The sequence below is a fragment of the Triticum dicoccoides genome, chromosome 7B (genome assembly GCF_002162155.2).
Source record: "Triticum dicoccoides isolate Atlit2015 ecotype Zavitan chromosome 7B, WEW_v2.0, whole genome shotgun sequence".
NCBI lineage: Eukaryota > Viridiplantae > Streptophyta > Magnoliopsida > Poales > Poaceae > Triticum > Triticum dicoccoides.
Genome location: NC_041393.1, coordinates 758,942,016 through 758,954,120, shown reverse-complemented (window position 1 = coordinate 758,954,120; position 12,105 = coordinate 758,942,016). Strand labels below are relative to the sequence as shown.

General features: G+C 48.1%; 1 protein-coding gene across 9 annotated transcripts; it reads right to left on the bottom strand.

The window, feature by feature from the left end:
- Positions 1 to 519: 519 nt before the first annotated feature.
- Positions 520 to 7,862, bottom strand: LOC119335292. Of its 9 annotated transcripts, none has more exons than XR_005161801.1 (14): positions 4,002 to 7,813; positions 3,746 to 3,886; positions 3,550 to 3,637; positions 3,338 to 3,460; positions 3,135 to 3,236; positions 2,847 to 2,970; positions 2,648 to 2,761; positions 2,320 to 2,571; positions 2,132 to 2,213; positions 1,895 to 1,988; positions 1,716 to 1,814; positions 1,417 to 1,566; positions 1,201 to 1,328; positions 520 to 1,082 (listed from the first exon to the last, which is right to left on the bottom strand). XR_005161801.1 is itself a non-coding variant. In XM_037607431.1 (2 exons), exons 1-2 carry the CDS (start codon positions 7,701 to 7,703, stop codon positions 6,455 to 6,457), a joined length of 381 nt encoding a protein of 126 aa, XP_037463328.1. In that variant the 5' UTR covers positions 7,704 to 7,862; the 3' UTR covers positions 6,355 to 6,454. The 9 variants fall into 9 exon arrangements, 1 of the variants encoding a protein (XP_037463328.1); XR_005161802.1 differs by having other exon boundaries at positions 2,320 to 2,544; XR_005161806.1 differs by having other exon boundaries at positions 2,320 to 2,761; positions 4,002 to 6,462; positions 7,331 to 7,458.
- Between the last annotated feature and the right edge of the window lie 4,243 nt (positions 7,863 to 12,105).

The window sequence follows — 12,105 nt, the reverse complement described above, 5'->3', positions numbered from 1 at the left end:
AACGGAGGGAGTATTTATGAGGTGTAAATAAGGCCGTTCAACTTGACTGACACCATGACATCAAGGAGAGTAGAATCCCACGATCAATCTAGCTCACATTGAAAGCATCAAGGCAATCTAGCTCAGATTGAAAGCATCAAGGTGAGGTTTAGAGGGATAGCCAGGCAGTGCACACGTGTAGTGTCACGGTTGGATGGTGATTCGACAGTCCAAAAATTTGACCGACCCAAAAATATATTCTGGCACCTGACTAATAGTGGCTCTCTTGGTTGTGTGATCTATCGAGAACTGGGTTTGCCTATGTTTTACTATCCCCTGAAGCTGAAGGTCTGCATGGTGGCTTGGTGCTTAAGATTTTCTCGTGTAATATGCAATGCTTTGGAAGACGTTTATTTCATGGTCCTGTCGCTCGCATAGTCGCATTGTATGGTGTGTGGTCAGAGCTGAGCACATTCACCCCGGAAGAGAGATGAGTTTTGGGGATCTTGTAAGCTGGGTCTCTGAGTATTTTCCACTGAATTATGCCAAATGTTATTTTCTTTTCTCAGTCAGGCACACTCAACATTACAGTTTTCAGAAATTATGCTTTATCATGCATACACGAAACACAATCCTACAAATAAATACGTGCACTTTGTTGAAGTGGTAATTACATGTATGAACAACAAACAAAAGTAGGGAAGAGTCGGTATTACTACTGATCGACACTGCAGAAACCTGCATCATCTTTCCAATTTGTGGCCATGCTGATCCCGTGGGTCGATCTGGGCTGGGGTGATGCATGGGCGGTGGGAGGAGGAGCCAAGGAGGACCGTAGATAGGCATTTATGAAAGAGCAAGGTGGGGCTTCACAAGGTAACAAACTCCATATGTAACTTTGTACACTAACAAAGAGGGAGGATAACAGAATTGGAGGAGGAGGAGGAAGATAGAGAACGTGTGCGGCCTCAGCGCCAAATGTGGCCAGAGCCCAGAGCAGAGGAGATGACGCCGGGGCAGGAGCTAGTGGACGAGGCACTGAACTGCTATCCTGTCTTGAATCATCAGGATTTGTAGCTCGTCGACTGGGAGGGGGAGCAGGCCTGCCATATAAAACACACAAAACCAATTAGTACTGCCGAAAACCTGAATCGTAAATCATGCCACACCCACAGTTTGAAATGTAACTTATTTTAACCACCACTTGATGTCATCAGTTACCTCTGAAATGGTCGATTATGCACAACTGCGAAGATCTCCATCAAGACACCATGACAGAGGCTCACTGCCACGTGGTTGCTTCTAAATACCAACCAACGGTAAAAATTCACTGTTGGATGTGAATTGTTCTGCAGAAACAGGGTAACGGATCTAAGACTTGGAAAATGATGAACATAATGGATTTCATCATCATGGATATAGTTGCTCGGTCATTACTTTCAGTCGTTGGTCACCAGGTGAACCTGCTACATTGGAACTGATACTCTGAAGGTTGACAGTGAAACATCACCATATATCAAGACCGCACAGGATGAGGATGTAGTCGGCTGTTCGGGGTAGCATGAACTGTGTGAGCCAATAATCAACCTGTTACAATGTTGCGCGAAACGTGTTTTAATTAGCATTGGAACATATTCCGACAAAAAGGCTAAGCAAACATTCTCGCTTTAAACCAACAAAGTGGTGCAAAAAAGGCGTGTTGCGTGCACCGTATGTGTACAGCAAGTAAAACGTACCAGAAGATGAGATGCTCTCCACCTAAATTGTTAGCATTGTGAAACTGAAACACAGGATGTGCAGTCACTGGGAAGCCAACGCACGCATTAGTGAATAGCCTGGAACAAATCAGTGCTTTAGTAGGGTTCTATTATTTTTTCTCCCTCTCTTAAAGAAGGGAAATAACTGGCCAACTGACCTTTTCTGATAGATGGTCTATGCAAAACTGTGCGGCTAATTCGGGACAGCGTTCTGAATTCCAACGGCAAAACTGACGGTTGGCTGTCATGGTTCTGCAGAATCCAAGTAATGAATGTAAGACTCCCAAAATTACCAAGGTAAGTTTACTCATTGATCTAATTCATAACTTTGCATTGGTCAGTTGATGAAACTGGCAAGTAGGAACTGAAACTCTCAAGATGCGGTGAAACATTACCGTATATGCAATCTGCACAAGATGCGGTTGGCAGCTGGTGGTACCATGAACTGACGACCAAGAGCATTACAAAATAAAATACCTGTTCCAATATTGCATATAATGTACCACTGAGATATTCAGATAAGTGTAAGAAAACGTAGTTGCATTATGCCACCAAAAAGGAGCAAAGAAGGTGTGCTGCTTACACCAGCTGTTAGTTGGAAGGAGTCCTCTCGGTTAAGGTTCCAGTTTCACAGTCTTTGCTTCTAGGTGATACATGTACTGTGGTTTCATTTTCTGATGGAAATGGAACCGGGGCAAGAGCCCTTTTCTTGTAAAAAAAAAAGAACAGCGGAGCACTCCGTCAGACAGAGGCACACTTGTTGCTTTTATTGTCCGGACCAACAACCAACTTCTGAATTCACCGGTGGCTGTAAATTGTCAGCAGAATCCAAATACTGAATCTAAGGTCAGGCAATCTATTGAGCAAGGTAAAGGGAACTTGCATAATGTAAAGAGAAAGAAACACCGCACTGAGATAAAAAACAGAAGCTTCGGTTGTTCTGTTAACGCTATGGTTCCACTGTTTACATGGAACAGTGAAGTCCAGATTGCCAACTGCAAAATTCATCTTCGTCTGTAATAGTTCTGTAGAATCCAAGAAATAAATTCAAAGCTCAGGAAAACGAACACAGCAAGGGAACCCGATGAATCTAAATGCTCAGGTCATTACTTTGAGTCGATCAATAGGTGTAGACGGGAAACGAAGCTATGAAGGATGAGCCCAATGAAACATATATCATCATATATGCAATCTTATCAAGGTGTAGTAGGGAGCTGGTGAGCAAATGATCAACCTGTTGCAATATTGTGTGTAACCTGTTATACCATTGAGATTTTCAGGAAAAGGTTAAGAAAACGGAGCAAACAAGCCAACAAGGTATGTTATGTTGCCTACACCATATAGAGTAACAGATACTGTTATTGACTAAAACGGCTGAGATAGATCAAGATAGCATACGGTAAATTGCTCTTCCATCTGAATTGTTAATCTCGTGAAACAAAAGCTTACTAGAAGCATTTACGAGAAACATGATGCCGTTGTAAGCTTCAAACGGTTATCCTACAAAAAAGGCTCCACGATGAATGATATAAAAGAAGTGGCAGACGGGCTATGCATGAGACGAATGTAAAGCAGAAGTACGTAGGCAGCAGGTTAACTACCTGAATATCTTGTTGCCGGCTTGTTAAAAGGTACTGACAGTACCCTGTTCCATCCAATATTACGCATGTTAATCTTACAAATTGCTGAATCCATAGGTGGTTGCACCTGGTGTTGCATGTTCCCTGCAGTATTCAGTAACGTATACTTAAGACAGCAGATTTTCAGTTAACGGGATTTTATTTCAACGGTAAATAAAAGTAAGAAAACAGACATTCATCTCATGTGTTGAATTTACAATGCAAAACCATAATAGGTGTGCTGCTTCAGCCAAGCAGGGCATTGGTCTTGTACTTCCTGATCTGAAAATTGTACAAACAGGGCCCAACAGATCGCATATTTTCAGCTTTCTACACGAAGAGAAAAATTATACAGGAAATCCTTGTAGGCGATTAGTGCTGCCTACATACCTTGGTTTTGTTACTTCGGTACTCAAGTGCGCATGCATCTGACTTGAATTGTTGCAGCCAGATACATAGTGATGCATGTCTACGAGGCGTACCTAGGCTGAAAGAATCACAAGTTGCATGCAGCTAGCAAGTTGAACGTAGCTGTACATGTAGGCAAGGCAAGCCTGTCAGAACTCACACAACAGTACTGTATAAAACGAGAAGAAGAACAAAAATGGTAAGAAGAGCTACCAAGCGGGAAGACTCGGCTTGTTACCTCGGGTTACAAATTTGACGTCACGTTTAAACGTGGGTTTGTTCCTTGTAATTCCTTGAATTGCTCATGCAGCTCGGGAGCGCACCTGGTTACTGTTAGCATCCCCATAGAAGTGGGGAGCCCCTCCTTGGGCAGTGATCGGATTTCAGGACAATAGCCGACATGTAGGTACCGGAGCGAAGAAAGCCTGTGTAACCGCCGAGGGAGCGATCGCAGCCTCGGGCAACGCCAGAATGTTAGGAATCGGAGGGAGGTGAGGAGCTGAAGCGCATTCTCTTCCTCTTCCGTAAAGCTCTCCGCCCGCTTATCACAGCTGATATATAATGTGTGGAGGGTATTGGCGAGGAGAGTGCATACGGGAGTAACAAGCACTGATGAGATGTTATCCACGTCAAGCGTCCCCAGTCGAAAGCAGCCCGCAGAAGGCAACAATTGTTTGGTCATGCTTGCCACCACCAACTCGGAGAGCAGATCCGCGGCTACAGAGCGAGGGCGATCTCCACCGTTGCGGACCCTGAGTAGCTCGAGGTTGACAGCTGCAATGAGTGGATTAAACCCATCCACCGTCAAATTCTCGCAATTCGTTAGGTTTAGATCAGTGAGAGATGTGAGGTTGGAGAGCAGGGTAATTGACGTAAAGCTTGGATCTTCTGTAATCCAAAGTGTCCTTAGGGAGGTTAGCTTTGGGAGTTGCGCCCATGTGAATTTTGATCCAGCTTGAAATCCACCGCTATACCCCGTCAAAGACAAATCTCGTTCAGGATGATCCATGCTGCCCGAAGAACCAGCAGACACATCAATATGAGATACCGTGGAAGTCCGAGGCATGGGAGGCTGGACCAACTTAGGGCAGTCCCGAATCATTAGTGTCAATAGACTGGTATGAGAACCAGAGCCCTCCTGCATGAAGTATAACTCATGAAGATTGGGGCATTGCGTGCAACTGAGGTATTCAAGCCTTGAAAAGCAATGGGCATTAGACGACCCAACCCACTCTGTAAATTCTGGCAACTGACCAAGGACAACCTCCTTCAACTGCAAAAAACTTCTATCTGTAACACCGCCAAAGCCAGGTCTGATCTGACCAAATCCAGGAATTTTTATCAACTTGAGCGATGTGAGATGCAACAACTGCCCAAGGGGTGGAAGAATTGTCCAACAGACACCCTCCAGGTGGAGAGCGGTCAGCATTAGTACACTAATGGAACCACACAACCAACTAGGACCGGTTGAACCACCGTGATTTTTAATGACGAGTGATTGAAGTTCAGGGTGTGGTTTGAAACCTTCAATAACATGTGATAATTCTGGACTATCATCATGGACTTCAGGTTCCCCCCAATTGTATTCTGTGCCCCAATGTAACTCCAACTTTTTCAAACCGCCTTTTGACACTAGTTTGGCTTTGGTAGCCTCTTCTTTGGTTGCCACATTTCTAAGATTATATATACTGAGTTCTCCTCCAAGCTCGGTTAACTCCTCCAACTCACTCAATTCAAACCCAACACTCTCTTTCTTGACATGGAATTTTGTAAGCCCTTTTAAAGACTTCATCTTTCCAACCTCGGGAATATTAGAATCGAGTTCATTTGTTACCAATAGATGGCATAAATTGATAAGGTGGCTAATGTCCTTAGGCAATTTATCACTACCATACCAACTACTTAGGTCCAAAAATTTCAAGTGATAAAATCTGGATAACATGCTAGGTAAAGTCAGCTGTGAGCTAGTGTTATATCTAGTAATTTTTAGGTATTGGAGGTGGATGAAATTTGAAAGGTTGTGTGGTAAATATTCCGGGGACTCGACTTCTATATATAAGACACGAAGACCTTTTATGTCCTTAAAAATATCTTTCAAAATATCATCAATAGTTCCAGCATGTCCTCTAAAAATCATCAAAGTCCGCAAATTTACAAAGTCTACCTTTCTCTTAAATTTTATAATTTCTTCTGTGAAGTTCCCATCATATTTGTTTTTCATGGTGATGGACAAGTGACGAATAGATTTTGGGATGGAATCAACTCTAAAACTTGCCCTGCTATATATATTGAGGCATTCTTTTAATGAAATATTTCGTGCTAGTTCATGCAATAGGTCATGCAAAACATAGTATTCACCCTCTCTATCATCATTCACCTTCACAAGAAAACCATTATCGACTAGTTCGTCCATGTAATTCTCATCTTTGTCTATGATTCCTATTGCAATCCAAAAATATGTAATCTCTATGTTCTTAAACCTATGATCTTCAGGGAACAAGGCAAAATATGGGAAGCATTTTTTCAGATGGAAAGGAAGGTAATCATAGCTAATTCTTAGAGATGGCAAAATGTCATCATCATTTTTTTCTTTTTGCCATTCATTGTTTTCAAGAACTCTCATCCAATATTCCCGAGATAGATCCTTCTTCAATATCCGACCAACTGTTTTGGCTGCCAGAGGTGAACCCTTCAACTTCCTGGCAATATCTCTTGCAATATGAGTCAAGTCATCATGGTAACCCTCAGGTTTTTGTCCACCAAATATAAATGATTCAAAGAATGTGAAGAACTCAACGGGCCCAAGGCCTTTCAATGCTATTGGGTAAGTTGTTTTAACAATAGCAGCTTTAGATGGGAACCGAGTCGTGACAAGAACCATGCTACCCTTGGCTTCGCCCTTCATGAGTGGAGCTAGCAGGCTTTCCCAACCTTGGCTATTGCATTCCCATATATCATCCAAGACAATTAAAAACCTTTTAGTCTTGAGCCCCTGCGTGATGGATATTTGGAGCTGATCTAAACTTGTTGATTGATTTGCGGTTTTGTTTCTTTCTATGCCACTAAGAATCTCTTGGCTAACCTTAAGCACATCAAAATCACTTGATACACAGACCCAAACCCTAATAGGAAAGTGCTCTTGAGTCCTTTCATCATTGTATAGGTGTTGGGTGAAGGTTGTCTTTCCAATACCCCCCGGACCAACTATAGGAATAACAGAAAGGGTCTCACTAATATTTGTGATGATACCTTTTATAGTTTGCTCAAAAAGATTTCTCCTTCCAAACAATGTATCTTGTACACTGGTTGATCCTATAAGAGGTCGTTTTAGGGTGAAAATTGGAGTGTTGTTGCTACCGCGCTGAATTATCTTGAGCAATTCGGACACGGGTCCACATAAAGAGTGTATCTCCTGAATCACTGACTTGATTTTCTTGGACATGTCCACTCTATGAAATGGTAGCCTATCAATTGGACCATCACTACTAGGATTTGTTGCATCATGTGGATTATTAGTAACATCATCACCATGCATATGCGAACAAGAAAACCATGCAAAGCAGTTACCAATAGTGTGGCTAAGAGCATGGCGACCATGGCGAGCATGACCCTGAAGGTCATCACCCAAATCTGGCACCGCATCCTTTGTGCCATCAAGATCATCCTGGATGATGAAATAGTGGAGCTCATCTAGTGCGTCCTCGGCCTTATCGGCCTTGGCGCTGAGCTCCTGGATTAACCCTTGCAGAGCGTGGTTGTCTCCCACGCCACTCCTCTGGGCCTCATGCAACAGACCTTGCGTGAACATTAGATCACGCTTTATCTGCTTGGAGTTGAGGCCGAGCTCAGTGCTAGCAACATACGCCCCGACGAGCTCATTGGAAAGCAGAGTCAGTATGCTGTCGATGAGCCCGCTTGCCAGGCCAATCGCCGCTTCCATCTCCTCCGGCACTGGAGACAACAAGAAACAATTGTCTAGTTTGTGTTGTGGTGGATGTTGTGCCTAAGGCTGTGTTGGTTTATGTGTGCGTGGTTGGGAAGAGTCTCTGGTGGATCCCTTTTATAGAGCGCTGATGCTTTGATCGTTTATTCATGTGCCCTCTAAGAGAGTCGCCAGTGCTTGAACCTTGTGACATTGTTGTCATGGTGCCCGTCAAGAAAGCAACTTTGTCGAGACAATTAAACCACAAGGAGTTGATGAGGTCTTAGAATTATTGTACGAGAAGATACTGTCACTGTTCAACTGTTGTTGTATTGTGTAAGCAACGAATTATCACTTAGAGGAGAGCCACACAATCTTCATCCCCGTAGCAATCAACTTGAATCAAAGATGTTTTTCTTTCTACGCTACGTAGCTACTTTTGTTGCCAACCATCAAGCTAGTCCATATTCCACAAGCTAGTCCAGATCACTAGAAACAAGCAAGTAGCCGTCAGTGCCATGTGAATGTGGTGGTGTTGGGATTCCTCAGAAACAAAGAAGAAAAGGATGGCTGGTGCTGCTGCTTTACCCAATTGGATCCTTGTGAATGTCGAGAACTTGCCAGCATGGAGATGCTCAGCCCTTGGCGATGATCAGACCTGGAAAAGGCTCGATTGTTCGTAGCATGAGGCTCACAATTTCCGCAAAAAATTTATACAGAGAAAGATTTTCTTTATTATATATGTATACAAGACTAGAATGGATATCATGTTGTGCTTAACTACATCCCTGTTTTTGTGAATACATGACTAGGGCGTGCTAAGCCAGCAAGAACAACTTTATTCCAGCTTACAGAAGAACCGTTTACAGCTAACAAGTTTTGCAAATTTTAACGGCATCCAGACTGGTGCACCATACGGGTCGCCGGAGAATGCGACGCCGCCTCACCAGCGTCCATCGCTGCCTCCCACGCCCGCTGCCTCGCACAGCGGGCACACCGTGCCAGACGGACCGCACCGCCTCTGGTGAGGCAGCAATGGCACAATGCCGGATCCATGTGCCATTTGGGCTTACGCAACAGATTCCTGACGGAAGGAGTCTGAGTGCTGCCGTCGGGTGGCCTCCTCCCAGGATCGGTGAAACACAAGCAGCGCGGCCATATCCTCCTCAGGGCCGCCTGGGATGAGCTCAGGATCGACGGATATGGAGGTGTAGGACTCGGATTTGCTGCCAGCTATGCCGGACAAGGCCAGAGATCGTCATACGGGAGCTTGGGAGGTGGAGGGGAGTGGAGTGAACTGGCTAGGGTTTGGTCCGGCGAGCGGATGGTGAGAAGTATATGTGGGGTCGGCTGGGCCAGCGTGGGCAGGGACCAACGTGGCGAACATGCCACTGTGCCCCATATCCGCCCCAGATTTGGGCTGGATATGAGGGGTGACGGTCAGCTCGGGCGTTTGAGGCGCCTATCAGGGTTCCTTTTTTGTGACTGGGTTGTACGCCCGGGCGTTTGAGACGGGTTTGGGGCTACCGGTTGTAGATGCTCTCAGGGGGTACAAGTTTGGTATGGTGTGTACATATGTGACACGAGAGGTAGACATCACAACTTGATGCTGTCCTAGAATTATTGTAGTGCCAGAAGACTGACCAGTGACTTCACTAGCAAAGTCGAAGCTATCGCTGTTGATTTATCGGTTGTTATACATTTCACAAGCTACGAATCCTCAACTAGAGGAGAGCCACACTATCTTCATCCCTGTCACAATCGGCCTGGCTGGACCAAAGATTTTTTTGTGTGTTTGTGGTTAGGTAACCACCTTTAGTTTTGTTCGTAGCGGTGTGGAAGCTAGTTTACCATTGCTGATACAACCGACTAGTCCCCCGCCCCCCTACGCGTGTTGCCCTCCTCGGGCGACATGGGAGAACCTTAGCCGCCACCGCTAGCAACCTCCCCCACCGCCCTCCCCCGCTTCGCCGCCAGCGAAGGGCCGGTCGGCATAGCCGTGCCGGCCCCAGGAAGGTGGCGGCGGGGCGGATCTCTATATCTCACGTCCCACCTCGACCACCCCCATTCCTCGCCCCCTACCGCAGCGGCGCCACCGCCTTCCCCAGCTGGTCCGGCGGCTGCGAATCCGGTCCCTAGCGGCCCGACCCTGCATGTCTCCGGCTAGCCGTGTCTTCCCCGTCATCCTTTGCCACCGCGGATCCCCACACGACACGCACCTCCATCCCCTCGGCCCGTGACCTTGGGATCCTCCCCAGCGATTCTCGGGTGCCCCCCCCTCCAGTTGCTGCTCGAGCCTACCGGTTGGCGGCGAATCCGGCGCTCCTGGCCGTTGCCACAGGCGCTACCCCCTGCAGCTTCCTCAACCCTCCACAGCCCCATGACCCAGTAGTTGCTGGTGCTTCGGACCGGTATGCCTGGGGCTTGGAGCTTGTGGTTGGTTGCAGGGCGTTTGCGGCCTGCCTCCCGTGCAGACGGCCTTCTTGTCCCTGGCAGCCCCCCCAGCCACGGTGATGGCTCTCGCGTGGAAGCAGCGATGCATATGTGGTTGTGGCTAGCACTTGGCTTCTCGCGATGGTCCTTGTCGGCACTGTTCCGACCATGCAGTCTTCAGGCCCGCATCACTTCGGTGTCCCTTGCTGTCGGCGACCCCTACCAGGCAGCTTCGGCCTTGGCGACTAGGTAGTTGGGTCCTTCCATCTCACCTAGTTCACCGATGTCCCGACGGCTAAGGCCACGATAGCTTCGATCTGCGTCCCTCTAGTCCTAGCTTGCTGGCGTTGCTGGACGCCGTCACCCCAGTACCCCCGCGTAGTTTGCCTCGTTGCATGCCCTACTCAGTACGCCTCAAAGCTCCGCCCTTTTGCCTAATTCTATGCTCATGGGTTCGGAGGCGGTGCCACCCTCCGACGGAAGGTGCAGCGCCGCCAACCCCTTCCTAACATGGTGGTTCCGACCAGCAGTGGCCTCATCATCTACGATTCCGGATTCGACAGCTATAGGATCGCTCAGCTTCAAGACAGGGAGAGATCCCTGCTCGGCTTGCCGGTGCTGGCAGCGACGGCACCCACGAGTGTCGTTTTCTTCTTGGAGGCGCCGCCAAGGCCTTCAGATGAGCCCCTCTTTGAGCTTAGGGGAAACCCTAGGTCCGGGTCCCTCGGACCGGATAGTGACGTTGTCCCGGCGTTGTCTTCCTCCCCGAAGGCACTATCTTGCTCGCTCGCGGTGTCCCCGGTTTTGGCGCGGATGATGTTGGAGTTCTCATTGGTTTGGCATCAACGTTTCTGGCTTGGGTTTGGTAGGTTTAGCCGTGATGTATCCTCGGGCTGAGAATCCTTGTTTCTCTACTCTGGGCACCATGTTCACGCCTTCCTACGTTCGTGTCATGTGTAGTACTCCTTTGTACTCATTCTACTTCTTTTATCAATGAAATGATACACAAGCTTTACGTATTTACGAAAAAAGTTTTGTTGGTAGCCATGAAGCTAGTCCAAATTCCACCCAAAACATTCCAAGCAAGCAGCCATCATTGGCATGTGAATGTGGAATTCCTAGGAAAAAAGGAAGAAAACGATCACTAATGCTGCAGCATTAGAGCATCTCCAGTCGCGCCCCCAATAGGCCCCCAGGCCGTTTTTTAGCGCCGGCGCACAGAAAACGGCCCAGTCGCACCCCAGGAGCCCTTTTTCACCGGTTTGGGCCGAAACTGGCGCCAGGGACCCAGGCCGAACCCGGCGCGCTGGGGGGCGCCTGGGGGCGCCGGGGAAACAGATTTTGGCGCGAACGAGAGCGGGCCCGCCAAGTCAGCGACACGCCGCTTCGTCGTCCTCATCGCCTCGGTTCCCGCAGGAATCAATACCAAGGTTGCCGCGTCGATCAGCCTCCATTGATGCCTCACGGGCGGCGCAGTGAAGACGCCGCGATGCGCGTCCCGCCCGCTCCCGCCACGCGTCGCCCGGCATGCAGATTTTCACCGCTCAGCTTCGGCTATAAAAGGCGACCTCAACACTGGTGAATGCCACAATCGCCACAACTCGCCTTCTCTCTCGCTCCGACTCGCCACAGAAACAACTCTCCCCCCTCTTCCCCCGCCGACGAGCAACGGCTGAGCCATACCCCAGCGATGCCGAACGGTTTCGACCGCTGCCATCTCCACGAGCCCGAGGCGCGCCTCCTCTACGAGGCCGACTATCCTACGCCCCGAGACATGCGGGTGCCGGGCACGTGCAAGTTGAGCGCCGGCGGCGTCTCAGTACCACCTGTGCCCATAGGGGCTGAACGGCGGGCCGAGATCGCCCACATCCGCTCATCGCTGCTGGAGGCGCAGCGAAACGAGCCGAGGTACGCCGCTGGCAGCCACACGCTGTGGACGATGTTCTTCGAGCGCCGCCGTGAAGAGCAAATCGCCTCCACCAACGGC

Excerpts from the sequence above, each read along its gene's own strand:
- LOC119335292 (XM_037607431.1), bottom strand. The coding sequence starts at position 7,703 with ATGGAAGCGGCGATTGGCCTGGCAAGCGGGCTCATCGACAGCATACTG.